Source organism: Fonsecaea pedrosoi (assembly GCF_000835455.1).
Source record: "Fonsecaea pedrosoi CBS 271.37 unplaced genomic scaffold supercont1.5, whole genome shotgun sequence".
In the NCBI taxonomy this organism is placed as follows: domain Eukaryota; kingdom Fungi; phylum Ascomycota; class Eurotiomycetes; order Chaetothyriales; family Herpotrichiellaceae; genus Fonsecaea; species Fonsecaea pedrosoi.
This window is the reverse complement of record NW_013550611.1, coordinates 2,564,936-2,579,886: the sequence shown is the minus strand read 5'-3', so window position 1 is coordinate 2,579,886 and position 14,951 is coordinate 2,564,936. Positions and strand designations below refer to the sequence as shown.

Here is a 14,951-nt window from a genome sequence, read left to right as displayed (position 1 = left end):
TATCGTTGCATGACAGGGATATACGAAGAAAAATTACTGTGGCGGTTAGGTCGATTTCGGATTATGCGTGCCAAGTACAAGAAAAGACGGACTTGGCACAACCGATATATGTGAGAATCGCCTGCCTCGCACCTGCAAATTCAATAGCCTCTTGGGAAATGCAAGTGCGCCGCAGCGGAGGAGCCCAGTTCTTAATCCCCAAGACATGACCAGAACAAAACATTATAGAATCTTCCATGCATTCTGGATTTCCCATGACGTGGCCACATGAGCACTTATGGGCAAGACATGTGTAACCAACATGCCATGCACGCCTGGAACTGGATCAAAACATGCATCTTCCATCACCGTCACGATATACCCACGATCTGTCGCAGCACGAGTGGTACTCAGGACACAGCCAGAAGTGCTGATGCCGCCGATGATGAGCGACTTGACTCCCTTTTCCTTTAACAGGCTCGACAGCCCATGGGACTCAAGGGCGGAGATGAATCCCGGTGTTCTCACGAAGCTGAGCTCGCGGTCGGGATGTCGTTTAACTGCCAGTGTCTCCGCTTCACGGCCGTACCATGGCTTTCCATCCAGTTTGGTTTCATACATCTTCCATCTTGCGGCGATCCTCGAGTGATTGGGAGGCTTTGAGCCGGGCGAAGCGTCGATGAGGCAGTGAAAGACGGTCATCTCTTTGTCGAGTGCCCAGTCGCGCATCTGTGATGCAATATTGAGGACACTGGTTGCGGCAACGTCCCCAATCCCCGCAAGAGTCATGTTTTGATAGTCCATGAGCAACACCGCAGTTTCATGAGGTGAGATTGACAGTGGCGATGACAGGTCGCCAGGTGTGAAGACTGCGTTTGCCATGGTCAACATGAAGGAAATGGCGGGCAAGAAAGCATATGAGATGAGGTTAGCGAGCGAAATCGCACACCTGTTACGCAGGAGTCGTGATCCAAATCCAGAGTGATCCAGGTCGAAGTGGTATTTGCTATATGTTACAGGGCGGAGATAAAAATTAATGCCGAGATGCATATGCAACGTTGTGGGCCTGGGCGATGAAAACTGTCACTGTGCAGTTGCAATGCGCTATCGTCGATAATGGCCCGTTCGCGGGCGATTCCGGATCTTGTTTCCATGACCCAGTAGTTGTGGGCGGATAGTAATGAAAACTGGCTGGAGGAACAATTTCTTACCCATGGCTTAACACCGACCAACTTCTTGGTTCCTAATGGTTTCTTTGCAGGACGTTCAGCCTCTTTTGAGCCAAGTCAAGGGACGCCGATAATCTCTGGTACCATCTCTGCTGTGCTCCACGACCAGTGGACGGGTTTGAGGCAAGTCTGGTTCTTTTTCGTAGGATTCGAGTTTAACATGCATAAGACCCTGCAAAAAGCACATACTGCTCTTCAATCTGGTTTCCTGGATTCCGACAGGAGACTGAGGAGTGTTTAGAGTAAGGTAGTTCGGAGATAAGGTCGCTCGATCAGCTTGGACTGGGTTCGACAGAGAAACCCAAATTCGAGGTTCAACCTTCCAAAATGACTTGGAAAAAGGTTGACCAAGAGTATACAGAGCAAGATGCAGTCTTGTTCCGTCATTAAGACTTGTTGCAGAGGGTGCAATTCGGAATTCCGAGTCCTAGGTACACCTAGCTAGCCATCGTGCCAAAAGATCCGGAAACGCCAGGCAGGGTAACAAGGAAAACACTCCATGGGAGTATTCTCTCCATATCACCTTGCCCTTTCGACATCCAAGGCACCAGCTCGAAAATTTACCTTCTCGTGCTCTGGGGATGTCAATATTGGTCAATTATGGTCAGATTGAAGGTACATTCTGCAAGGCCGTTTCGAAGAGACATGAAGCATATGCACAATCGATTTGCGCGATTGCTTGCAGCCGAGAAACGACTCAGGATGGTACTGTTCTTGAGACGAGAGAAGAAGCCTTTCGCCAGTCCTAGCCCGGGAAGATCGTTTCAACAGGACAGGACAGGACCACCTACTCTGGGGGTGAAGATTTGTTGGTCGCAGCTCTGATCTAGGGTACATGTTTCCCGGATGACTTCGGCACCTCGTTCAAGAAGACTGACATCGTGTCCTCAAGATAAGAAGGCAGCCTGACGAGACCAAGGAAGCACGAGCTGGGGAATTGAAAGGAACTGGAGATGGCTGCTAAAGGGGCAGAGACTATGGAACAGAAAAAGTGATGAAGCGCAGGTGCACATTGATAATACATGGTGACAGTTGGCAGTGCCAAGCCTTTCCCTCGCCTGGGCGGCGCTGCTGCTGTGTTGATGCCTCGTGCCTTGCGGAGATTTTGGGACAGACATGTTCATACTCAAGTGTCGCGTGCAGTTGAGCAAAATCCTCATATTTAGCAACTGATTATCCTATTTCTGAATACATTGTTGCCCCCCTCGGATGACGTGACATTGTCTATCTCCTGAGCCTTCCTCCTCCGCATCGTCGAGCATCTGTTCGCAGGCATAAACGTGACGTACGACGTCGCAAGGCTGCACCGCAGCTTGCTAAGCGCCTGGGGTCGTATACAACCACGTCGCCTGCCAGTCCTTGTACGACCATTAACTCGACAAGAGAGTGTGTCATCCAAGTCGTGGTTCTTGCTTCTGTCAGCGTCGGTATGATCCAGGACAATCGGTAAATCCTCACTCCTTCGACTCGAATGACCCCAGCGATCCAGCAGGCGAACAAATAACAGGCCATGGAAATCCCAAAGCAGCACATGGAAGAGCTCCTCAACGGCAGCCTTACCAAACAAGGCTCTGAAATCTCAAGAGCGACCTCTCCGGGCGGTACCATAGCCATGCAAGATGGTCAAACGAACGAGTCCGGCAGCCAGTGCAAGCGCAACAGACCTCGAACGTACCCTTACTTTTCTACCTTGCCATATACTGTGGAAGATGAGGCGAAGAGACAGGAAGATCTGGCAGAGATACTCAAACATCTTTACATTGCGATCCAGGCCAGCGACTTCACTCCAGGTGCGGTGCATTGGACTAGGGAACTGCGCAGCTGGCTTTCTCTCAAGTTCGATCCCACCAAAGAACAGCGCGTAAAGCTCGTTAGGCTTTACTATGAACTCGCCCTGGCTCCTGGCATTGATCCAAGTGTGGCCGAACGCTTCGCTAGCATGTTCATGCTACTCACAAAGTCTGTTGTTTCCCAGTCCACGGCCTTGAAGGGTCTCCCAACTGACATGCCCGCAGACGAAAACACTACTTGCGTCCTTTGCTCGACCTAACCCTTGACTGGCGGCCGCTCTTCCGAGAGATCAAAGTATTCGTGCTACCAAGCGAGTCGGGCTTGATGCAGACCACCAACCTCAAGCGCAATATCAAGACACTGATCAAAATCAGTTCCTTCGCCCAGCTGTATTTTGATCCAGAGGACATCCCTGCGATGTTGGAAGAAATTCTCCCCTATTTCACAATGTCATCGACTGAGGGCGCATTTGTGGTGATAGGGCTGCTGAATATGCTGCTGCCAACAGCACCCCCTCCGCTCAATCGATACGACCTGAATCCTCAACATTTTCTTCCCACCTTTTTCCACTTGTGGTCGTTGGTCAATCGCTCCCGAACCGTCGATGTCGCCCTGGTCGATCTTCTCTCTCGCCTGGCTCGAGACTCGCTGCCTAGTAAACAGGTCGAGTTTTCCGAGTTCGGGATATTCACCGCTGAGCAGTCAACGCTAATCACAACTGCGGTTCTGAGGTTATTGGAGATTCCTGTAGGGCAATCCACCTCTCCCTATAGTGCTCTCGTGGACATCACAGCTGGCATGGGGTTTCTGCTGGATCGCGATTCACGCAAGCACCCCGTTTCACATCACATTGCCCGCTGGTTTGTCATGTCATTATCACCGGTCTGCCTGGAAAAGAAGACATCGGTCCTTTCTCTTCTCGAGACCCTGATACAGGCCATTGAGACTTTTTTCCACCCTTCGAACTCTGGCTCCTGGACCCGCACCCTAGCCCAGCTTGTGTTCTACCTGGCAGATTTCTTCGTTATGCGGTGGAACAGAGAGCGCAACGGTGAAATGGAGGTCCCTGAAGAGCGAAAACTCAATGAAGCATTACGGAGACGTTTTGTCCTCTGTTTGCGAGAAGTTATATTCATGGGCATTTATGCCAAGAGCGGAACAGCCATGAGCTATTCGCTGTCAACCCTTCAAGCCCTAGCATTTTTGGAGCCAGACTTGATCCTCCCCGGTGCCCTCCAACGAATCTACCCTTCAATGCAGGGGCTTGTTGAGGTGCACCGAACAATCTCCTCTATACGATCGTTGCAAATCTTGGCGAGGACAATGATCAGGACTAAAGGCTACCGTTGTCATATCACGGCTCTCCTTGGTCTTGCCTTGCCTGGTATCGACGCCAATGATCTGGACAAAACGCTCTGTACTTTGTCGTTCTTCGCGAATGTGTGCTACAATATACCGTTTGAGGATCTTTCCAAGGGCCGAGAAGATGTTCAAGGTAACATGCTGGCTATAGACTGGATCACAGGGGAGATGGAACGTATGGAGCAGGAAGGCTCCCAAGTCGAGTTGAATTACGCCGCCTTGAACGAAAGGGATGAAGAGTTGATACTTGCCTCGTCCACTGCTGGGTTTGGAGAATTCGTCACATCGTTCCTGGGCCGAGTCTTCACTCTGCTGGAAAATTTGCCAGATGCAGCGCGTGTCAGAAGTGGATCTCCCGAAGAAAACATCGTCAATACATTGCCAGCAGCTTTTATGCCTTTGCTAGCATCTCTCTCGCCAGAATTGTACGACCTGGCATTGAACAAAATTGTTGACTTTGTTGCGAACCACGTCATCCATCAATCGAGAGATGCAATGGCCTTTATTTGCAACTGCTTGTGCAAGGTCGACCCTGAGAAGGCCCTGGCGAAACTCGTCCCTGTCTTGATCAGTGCCATTCGCACTGAAATCGATGAGAACGGTGCCGGCTCAACCAGGAATGCTGCTTCCGATGTCCTGCCTCGAGATAGAGGCTTGGTTTGGAATATCAGCATGCTGAGTATGTGCGTGGTTCATGTCGGCTCCGCAGTCCTAAAATACAAGCAGGAACTGTTCGATATCGCTGTGTACATGCAGCAGAAATGCAAGGGCATGCCGACCGTGCACGTCTCCAACTATGTGCATCATCTGCTGCTAAACCTCACAGTAACCTACACCGCGGATTACGCCTTGTATGAACCGGACAGAGTCAAGAATGGGATCAATGCAGATCTCTGGGGCGCGGCAGAACCACCGGCAACCGTCAAACCAAAATGGCACGTTCCCTGCAAAGAAGAGATTGATTTCGCCGTGGAATTGTTTGAGAATCAAGCCGAAAGCGCGGTGCAACATCTGCAACGCCTCATCGACGGCTCATCCAGTATTAAACGCGACGGCAGCGGCAAGGAGTGGTCGGATGAAGTCTCAAGGAATCTGGTTCTCCTACGCCTGCTCCTCGCTGGAGTATCAGTTCTCTTTGATTCCAAGGGTGTCAACGAGGGTTTGACCACGACTGCGGCAGGTGTTGATGCCGATACCGACACCTCAATATCTCAGGCAAATGGCCATGCTCCGGAACAACCCAGTGACGTCTTGGACAATGACTCTTCCCTTGATGGCACAGACGAAACATCGATCAAGCCCTCTTTTCAGTATCCTGCTGGCGAGTTGTTAAAGCCTGATGATGCTAACTACAAACTTCTTCATCAACTCAGGCAGAAGATCGGCCGTGTTCTTCATGAGGTCCACGTCTTTCTGACTCGAGAGGGGGAGGATGATGTGTCGTCTTTCGCTCCTTTGTACACTGCCTATCGATCATGGTTTGTTGATGTCGGTATCGAGCGCTCTGCCCACGTTCTTGACAGAGTCACTCGGCTACTTCATGCTGATGAGCAACCGTACAAAGTGAGCGGCATACGCAAGGACTACCCTCGCTCAATACTCGTCCGACGAGCCAATGTTTACCATACCCAGAGGCTCCGGCATAATGCTGCACCTAGACCACGATCAGAGCTTGACGAGCAGCTTCTACTAGACCTTGCAGAGTCCGCCGTCTCTTTATACACGGAAGTCCGCCGAAATGCGCAAAGTGCAGGCGAATCGGCCCTCAAGGTCATTTTTGGAGCTCGATTGTTCGTCATCCCGCCACTTTTAGCGGCCTTCCAGAAAGCCGTAGAAAAGAACGACTTCCCCCGAATTAAAGGCGGACTATTCGCCTTGTTGTTTGGCAGTCTCGCAAAGACAGTGGGCAGACATTGGAAATACACACCAGCCGTCATAAGAACATTTATCGAGGCCAGCACTGCTGACAAGCCCTCCATCCAAAAGCTTTGCAGTGGCGGCTTGTTCCAGATCATGGACTATGGCCGGCCTGGAGATCGAATGGCTATAATCGACCGTACAGTTGTCGACCCATTTGCTCCCGCTGAAGATGTCGATGATAAGATCGCAAAGAAAAAGGCATTTATCCTGACCAAGCGTGGCAACATCGAGCGCAAGAAGGCAGAACTTGCGGAAGAGCTCATCGAGCTTATTCGCGTCTCACATTGGAAGAAAGCCACCCGCGTGGCCACGCTTGTCATGTCTTTGGGAATGAGGTTCGACACAATTGCTTCAGACAGCATGATTGATTTGATAACTCTGGGCACGATAGACCCTCACCCGGGTTTGCGCGGCCTGTATTCTCAGGGGTTAGTTGCTCTCTTCACCATGACCGATGTGCGAGCAGTGTGCAACCACGACTATGCAAATTACATCCAGGCAATCCAAGAGTTCCCTGCAAAAGTCAAAGTCGAGACGAGAGCTGGAGAGGAATCGTGGACCGAGACATTCCTGAAGGCCTTCTCTCAACCGGAGGCCGATGTTTACATCGATCACGATTATCCTGGTTGGCTTGTGTGGTCGAAAGACATGCCCGGCTACAAGGCTAACGTGCAGAACGACATTATCTATGATGAAGTTGAGTGGAAAAAAAGAGCTGTAATCGGCAAACACCTCAATCGAGAATGGTTTGTCACCTTTTTCAAGTACCTGAAGCAAGAGCCTCGAGACCAATCCGCAGATAAGTTCCGGATGGCGAGCGCGGCGATGTTGACTTATGCCTTCGAACTGATCATAAGGGACGGTCTAGCCGTTGCAACATTCGAAGACATCAAAGAAGAAACACTGGCAGTTTTTGAGGACGGCAGCGACAAGCATCAACACCGTGCCACGGCAGAGATTCTAGGTGGTCTGGTAACGTCGGTCATGGATAATTCCATTGAGCGGAGGACGATGGTATGGGAATTCGCGTTCCCAATCATTCAAAGAGTCTTCTCAGATGGCCTTACTCCAGAGAATTCTGGCTACTGGACAACTTTCCTTCATATGATTCTTCAGAGTCGGGACCCTCGGAGAGCATGGCCACTGGTGGATTGGATCACAAGCTTCCGCCTCGATATGGGATCCAACGCCGCTTTCAAGGAAAGTTCAAAGATTCATCTGCTCCATCAAGTGATCCTGGATGCAGGGTGGCATTTCCAGCTCGAAAAGCCTATCATGGAAGACTTTTTAGGCCATATTGACCATCCATACAAGGGCGTCCGAGAGGCGATGGCTCAAACTCTTGCTGCGATTACCCGTACTCGATACCATGAGTCGTATAAGGACGTCAGGGAACTCCTCGAAGCCCAGAGGAAAGCAGGTCCTATTGGGACCCAGCCGTATCTGCCAACCAAGGAGTTCGATGCCACCATGAGTGAGATTTTTGCGCGCTTGGAAAAGTGGCGGCATGAACGCACACCCGGTCAACAGACCCCCTCCGCCTATACGTCTGGGAGCAAAACAATATTACTGTGGCTTGATTCCATGCTCTCGTCATATGAGTGCACCCAGCTCTTGAAGTACTTTCCCAACTTGTTCACGGAGCAATTCCTGCACATGATGGATGTCAAGGAGGATCCCGAGTTGCAGTCTTTGGCATACCATGTCTTTCGACATCTGCCGAATATTCCCCATCGAATAGGGGAAGATCAAGCGTTGATCGAGTCCTTGATTCGCATAGGCAGGACATCCCCATCATGGCATCAACGTCTCCGTGTCATGATCAACATCCAGATCATTTTTTTCAGACGCTTGTTCTTGCTGTCGGAGGAAAGTAAACAGAAGCTTTTCAATTGTGTGGCTGATATGCTCGAAGATACACAGCATGAGGTGCGGGCGGGTGCTGCCACAACTCTGTCTGGAATGATCCGATGCTCACCGCTAGAGCTGCGAGAGAGGATGATCATTCAGCTACGGGATCGATTCACACAAATGCTCATTGACAATCCCCTGCCAAAGAAACCCAAGGGCCAACTAGCCGGGCTGTCATCAGCGCGAACTTCGGGAACTAACACACCTACTCCTGAAGCACAGCGTTTGGTCATCGTTCGCCATGCCGCGGTGCTTGGGCTAGGGTCTCTAATCCAGGCATTCCCTTATTCAAGTCCACCACCAGCTTGGATGCCTGATGTTTTGGTCACGCTAAGTAGTAAAGCGGCGAATGACCCGGCGACAGTGGGCAACAGCGTCAAGAGTATCATTAGCGACTTCAAGAAGACGCGGCAGGATACTTGGCATATCGATGTCAAGGTACGTTTTGTGATGAACTGACCTTGTAAACCGAAACTGACCGTTGGCAGGCATTCAAACCAGAACAGATTGAAGACCTCTCCGGGGTTCTATGGAAGAGCTATTTTGCTTAGCTCTGCACTTACTTGTAGAATGGAAATGCATAACTTTGTGTTTGGGCATAGCGTCGGCGTCTGGCTAAAGTCCAAATTAAACGGGTCACAGTGGTGTTGTTCGTTTCTTTGAGCGATTCTTTTCTGGTGGACTCTCGGTACCTTCTTCCGATGTGTAATTACACCTCAGGGATAACGATTGCAGCTCTCTAAGGACACGGGCTTATGATGGCTTAGTACCATCCTCCTTGTTGAGACAAGAATTGATTGGACAGGCGGGAGATGAGCGAGAAGATGCATCTTTTCGGTCAGAACCACGTGAATGGTCGAGGCATAGAATTGGTCAAGTATTATTTGGGGGTCGAGGTGGCGAAGAAAGGGTGAAGATTGACCTTTATGGGTTGTATCAGGTGATAAGGAAAATCCCTTGATGCCCCGTATGAAATCCAATTCAAGACTGCAGTTCAACTTATACTCACGCCTTCAAGAGCCGCTAATGGAGGATCGAAATGTGATGCCCTCAGCCTTGTCTGCAGTAGCTGCTCAATGCGCGACCGTATAACTTGGAAGAACCTTTAAGCGGCTAGCGTGCCAAGCCAGCAACTGAGGTACGATGCAATCATCGAGCAACACCTCCAGCAGGGACCCAGGCTGCGACTTTCATCTTTCAAAGCTCTCACACTTCTTATAGTGAGCCGCCACAGCTCTCTGGTGAGGCCTTTTTCTCAAACTCCTCTACGTCGTGGCCTGGGCGGCCTGGTTCCTTCCTACAATAACCGCCCAGCATGGCCCATAAAGATACCCTCTTTCGGTCGGCGAGCATGTCCTTGACCCAGCTCTACATCTCCAACGAAATCGGTCGTGAAGTTGTCTCTGCCCTGGGTGAAATTGGCGTTGTCCAGTTCCGAGATCTCAATGCTGAGACAACTGCTTTCCAACGCACCTTCACCAAGGAAATACGTCGATTAGACAATGTCGAACGCCAGTTCCGTTATTTCAAGAGTCAAATGGACAAATCTCACATTGAGATGAGGAGTCACTGGGATTTCGATGAGAATATGCTCGCGGTCCCTCAAGCCAATGAGATCGATGCCCTTGTGGAACGCGCGGAGAGCTTGGAACAACGCATCAGCAGCTTGAATGAGAGCTATGAAACACTGAAGAAGAGGGAGGTTGAGCTGACCGAGTGGCGATGGGTTCTTAAGGAGGCCGGAGGTTTCTTCGACAGAGCTCATGGACAAACAGAGGATATTCGCGCGAGTATCGATGAAGATGACGCGCCCTTGCTGCGAAACACTGAGGCCGAGGAAGGCAGAGCTAATGGGGATGCGTCTCAACAGCAACAGAGCTTCGCTGTGATGAACATTGGGTTTGTCGCTGGTGTCATTCCCCGTGAGCGACTACCTGCGTTTGAACGAATCTTGTGGAGAACTCTGCGTGGCAACCTGTACATGAACCAGTCGGAAATCCCGGAGCCGATCATCAACCCCGAGAACAACGAAGAGATTCAGAAGAATGTTTTCGTGATTTTCGCACACGGCAAGGAAATCATTGCGAAGATCAGGAAAATCTCCGAGTCTCTGGGTGCAGACCTTTACAATGTTGATGAGAGCAGTGATATCCGCAGAGACCAGATTCACGAAGTCAACACCCGCCTCGGCGACCTCGCAAGTGTCCTCCGGAACACCAAGAATACCCTCGATGCGGAATTGAGTGCCATTGCTCGATCTCTGGCTGCTTGGATGATCGTCATCAAGAAAGAGAAAGCTGTCTTCAATGCATTAAACATGTGCTCCTATGACCACGCCAGAAAGACCTTGATTGCGGAAGCTTGGTGTCCCACCAATACTCTTCCACAGATTCGGCGTACTCTACAAGATGTCAACGACCGAGCCGGGTTGTCGGTGCCGACAATTGTCAATCAAATCAAGACCAATAGGACTCCGCCTACCTATAACAAGACCAACAAGTTCACTGAGGGCTTTCAAACCATCATCAATGCTTACGGGACCGCCAAATATCAAGAGGTCAACCCTGGTCTTTACACCATCGTCACGTTCCCGTTTCTATTCGCCGTCATGTTCGGTGACTTTGGGCACGGCTGCTTGATGGCCATGGCTGCAGCAGCCATGATCTACTGGGAAAAGCCATTGTCACGGTCCAAGCAGGACGAACTGTTCGCAATGGCATTCTATGGTCGCTACATCATGCTGATGATGGGTATCTTCTCCATGTACACCGGCCTCATCTACAATGATGTCTTCTCAAAGGGATTTACTCCTTTCGCCTCTACCTGGGAGTTCCCTGAAGAGGGTCGCCCAGAAGTCACCGCTCACCTCAAAGGAAGCTACAGATATCCATTTGGTCTGGACTGGGCATGGCACGGCTCCGAAAATGACTTGCTCTTCAGCAACAGTTTGAAGATGAAGCTGTCTATTCTCATGGGTTGGGCCCACATGACCTATGCTCTATGCTTCTCCTATGTCAACGCCAGACACTTCAAATCTCCTATCGACGTCTGGGGCAACTTTGTGCCTGGCATGATATTCTTCCAAGCCATCTTCGGGTATCTTTCGTTCTGTATCCTTTACAAATGGTCCATCGACTGGGCAGCCGAAGGTCGCAACCCACCGTCCTTGCTCAACATGTTGATTCAGATGTTTCTGTCTCCAGGGAACGTTGAAGAAAGTGAGCAACTTTACTCGGGTCAAGCGGGGGTTCAAGTATTCTTGCTCTTGATTGCCGTCATCAACGTGCCCATCCTCCTGCTTTTGAAGCCTCTGTACCTTCGCTGGCAACATCAGAAGACTGCTGCTCAAGGATACCGCGGCATTGGCGACACTAGCCGTGTTACGCATGCCACAGATCTAGAAGACGACGACGATGAGAATACCAACACAAATGAACGCCGTATGAATGGCCGACCTAGTGAGGATGATGACGAGGGTGCAATGATCACCGAGAACATCGGAGACGAGGAGGAAGAGGAATTCGAATTCTCGGAAGTCATGATTCATCAAACTATTCGTAAGTACTATGGACTCTTCAGCTCCTCCCCCTTTTGGTACACTGTCTAACCTGCTGGTGATAAGATACGATCGAGTTCTGTCTCAACTGCGTTTCCCATACCGCTTCGTACCTTCGTCTGTGGGCGCTCTCGCTTGCCCATCAACAGCTCTCCGTCGTCTTGTGGAACATGACGCTAGGAAACGCTTTTGGGGCGTCCGGCGCGGCACAAGTCATTATGATCGTTGTGACCTTTTACTTCTGGTTTGTGTTGACTATCGCCGTCTTGTGTGTCATGGAAGGGACAAGTGCGATGTTGCACAGTCTCAGGTTGCACTGGGTAGAGGCGATGAGTAAACATTTCGTTGGGGAGGGCGTGACATTTGAGCCTTTCAGCTTCTCATTGTTGTTAGAAGAAGAACCTGTGGACTAAGGGCAGGAACAGGGACTGTGTAAAGGACACGGGGAGAAAGTATAGGGAGCGGATTACATAGAATCAGAATCTGTACCGAGTAACTTCACTCCAGACGTCCGACTATTTCTAATCTTGGAAGAAATACCAGAGATCAACGCGATGACGGACATTGGCTGGAGGTGGCAAGGCTGAAGACCTCATTCGCTCAACCTTCTATTTCTGTAGGGCTAGGTCTTGGCGCCAAATCTGCGTCCACAATCAAAGGTGTCTTGCCACCCCTCGCTTTTCGATCCCACTTGCTGCTACACATCAACCAACATCGCCAGTGACCAGAAGATCTTGACAAGAGTAAGTTGTGACCTGTGCGATTTAGAGAGCCTTTGCCATTTTACTGACTTCGTCTTCAGTGCAGATGTAAGTCATCCTGAACGCACGTCCGACTCGAACAACCTTGGCGAAATATTGCTCCGACACTACGGGATTTTCAAGAAACGACATGAGAAGAGTATGAATTGCTAATGATGGTTTTTCTTTGCGTATAACAGCTTTGTCAAGACCCTCACGGGCAAGACCATCACCCTCGAGGTCGAGTCGTCCGACACGATCGACAACGTCAAGTCCAAGATCCAAGACAAGGAAGGCATCCCACCCGACCAGCAGCGATTGATCTTCGCCGGCAAGCAACTTGAGGATGGCCGCACCCTGAGTGACTACAATATCCAGAAGGTACATAGCACAATTCTTTTCGCACTGTCCCAAATGGCAACCCAGAAGGAGGAAATCAAGCCTTCTCACTTGTCGTGCGGAATCCGCTGACCTGTAGCCTGTTCAAAATTTAGGAATCAACCCTGCATCTCGTCCTCCGTCTCCGAGGCGGTATCATCGAACCCTCTCTCAAGGCCCTCGCCTCCAAATACAACTGCGAGAAGATGATCTGCCGAAAGTGCTACGCCCGTCTGCCACCCCGAGCCACCAACTGCCGCAAGAAGAAGTGCGGGCACACCAACCAACTCCGACCAAAGAAGAAGATCAAGTAGTGGTCTGCGTACGCAGCGTCGTGTATTTTTTTTGCTGGGGTGGCCGGTTTCGCGCGAGATGGACTGTGGGCAGTGCAGGAGAGTGTTGATGGATGGTGCACCCTACGCAGGAGTAACGTTGCAAGAGTCTCTGGGTGTGCCTTTCGGAGTGATGCGCGGTAGAAGATGCAGAAACGGCGTCGTGAATCCGTGAGGTTCTCACGGGCTGGGCAAGCTAGACTGTCAAACGCGGCGATTTTCAATGCACGTTCATCTCGCGCTCGCCCTTAGCATGCGCTGACCACCAATACGCCTGTCAGAAAGTAGTATGAAGAGTGCAGAAACGAAAAGTTCACACAGCAGATCCGAGTTCCTTGAATAAGTTTATTTGTCGTTAATAGAGTCGGTAACTCCCAGAAGCGCAGAAAACTCTCGCCCGTTTTTCCTGTATGCCTCGAGTTATTGATACATATACCCATGTAACCCATGTGTCCGTCCGGTAGCATGCCCTCTAGCCCTTGAACAGGCGCCCTTCCCATGCCAGGGGTTTACCAAAAAGCCCCTCTTCAATAACTAGAACAACATCTTACTGTCATCGTCCTTCGCGGGGCTCTTGTGGCTGAAGAACAAGATCTTGATGGCGATGGCCAGGCCGGCGTGCAGCAGCACCACGGCCAACAGTAGGACCTGGCTGATCTTCTTCTCCGTCGCACTGATGACGGGATACAGATTCTTGACCAGGAAGAACACGCTGACCCCATATCCCAGGCCCACGAGGGCGTAGTTGAGCCCGTTGAGCGGCGACCACGAGACCAACGCGACAGCGATCCAGAACAGGTTGCTGTATCCGTACAGCGCCCAGCACTCGACCAGTTCGAGAGACTGAGCGCCGAACCAGCGGAGCGCGCCCCAGAGGCCCAGCGGAATGAAGAGCGTGTATCCATAAACGAGACCCGCGGCGCCGCTGAGCAACTTGAAATCGTACTCGAAGTGCTTCTTCCCCTCGGTCGCGAGTTTGTGGGAGATGGTCCCCGTGAGGAACAGAATCACCACGACGGTCGTCGCGATCCAGAAGGGGCCGTACAGGTCCGGGTTCCCGTCCATGATGTCCAGGAACGGGGGCGTGTTGGGGATGAAGGGGAGAATGGCGGAGCGACACCGGTGCAGGACCGTCGAGGTGTCGACGTCGAAGAATTGCGCGTAGAAGGACAGTGACCACAGCATGTGCTTCTGCGGCATCGAGGACGGGTCGTTGGGCAGGCTGCTGGTCGGATTCGCCGAGCCCGAGAGGAAGGGAGTGTCGGGCTGGATCTTGCGGCTCGAGGAACTCGATTCAAAGTCTGTGTGAACGCACTTTCGTTAGTGGTCCAAACCTCTATAGTACGGCCGTGGGCGGGCGGACCGATGGGGGGAGACGTACTGGATGGGTGGAATTCTAGGTCGTCGTCTTGCAGGTCTGTGTGTCCAAGGTCACCCTGGGTCGATGTGGTTAGTTTTCGCGCCGTGCTGTTCTCACACAGTTGCGATCAAGAGACAAGGGAAAGGCGGGGGTGGTTTGCATACTTCTGTGTCGACGTCGACAACGACATCGTAGCCTCGGTTGGCCATCTTTGGCGGCGAGAGAATATGGACAGCGAGAGAGCTTTTGGAACGGGGTGGCCGGTGCTTGACTGAGAGCGAAGTACAGACACGTTTGCCTGTCGGAGTAAGTGATTTGGAGATGGATGTCCGCGCCCCCTTGTGAAGCGCAGTGAAGGTCATACTACAAGAAAATATTTGAAATTACCAAACC

At 51.2% G+C, this 14,951-nt stretch overlaps 5 protein-coding genes across 5 annotated transcripts; 3 read left to right on the top strand and 2 right to left on the bottom strand.

The window, feature by feature from the left end:
• Positions 1 to 222: 222 nt before the first annotated feature.
• Z517_08404 (uncharacterized protein) lies at positions 223 to 861 on the bottom strand (the record flags this gene model as incomplete). The annotated part of the gene is made up of 1 exon (XM_013426920.1): positions 223 to 861. One exon carries the CDS (start codon positions 859 to 861, stop codon positions 223 to 225), a length of 639 nt encoding a protein of 212 aa, XP_013282374.1.
• Positions 862 to 2,718: 1,857 nt separating this feature from the next.
• Z517_08403 (uncharacterized protein) lies at positions 2,719 to 8,651 on the top strand (the record flags this gene model as incomplete). Its single annotated transcript, XM_013426919.1, has 2 exons — positions 2,719 to 3,167; positions 3,224 to 8,651. 2 exons carry the CDS (start codon positions 2,719 to 2,721, stop codon positions 8,649 to 8,651), a joined length of 5,877 nt encoding a protein of 1,958 aa, XP_013282373.1.
• An 856-nt stretch (positions 8,652 to 9,507) lies between these two features.
• Positions 9,508 to 12,161, top strand: Z517_08402 (uncharacterized protein; the record flags this gene model as incomplete). Its single annotated transcript, XM_013426918.1, has 2 exons — positions 9,508 to 11,749; positions 11,815 to 12,161. 2 exons carry the CDS (start codon positions 9,508 to 9,510, stop codon positions 12,159 to 12,161), a joined length of 2,589 nt encoding a protein of 862 aa, XP_013282372.1.
• A 478-nt stretch (positions 12,162 to 12,639) lies between these two features.
• Z517_08401 (ubiquitin-60S ribosomal protein L40) lies at positions 12,640 to 13,180 on the top strand (the record flags this gene model as incomplete). Its single annotated transcript, XM_013426917.1, has 3 exons — positions 12,640 to 12,648; positions 12,699 to 12,869; positions 12,983 to 13,180. 3 exons carry the CDS (start codon positions 12,640 to 12,642, stop codon positions 13,178 to 13,180), a joined length of 378 nt encoding a protein of 125 aa, XP_013282371.1.
• A 552-nt stretch (positions 13,181 to 13,732) lies between these two features.
• On the bottom strand, positions 13,733 to 14,767 carry Z517_08400 (uncharacterized protein; the record flags this gene model as incomplete). Its single annotated transcript, XM_013426916.1, has 3 exons — positions 13,733 to 14,499; positions 14,580 to 14,634; positions 14,723 to 14,767. 3 exons carry the CDS (start codon positions 14,765 to 14,767, stop codon positions 13,733 to 13,735), a joined length of 867 nt encoding a protein of 288 aa, XP_013282370.1.
• Between the last annotated feature and the right edge of the window lie 184 nt (positions 14,768 to 14,951).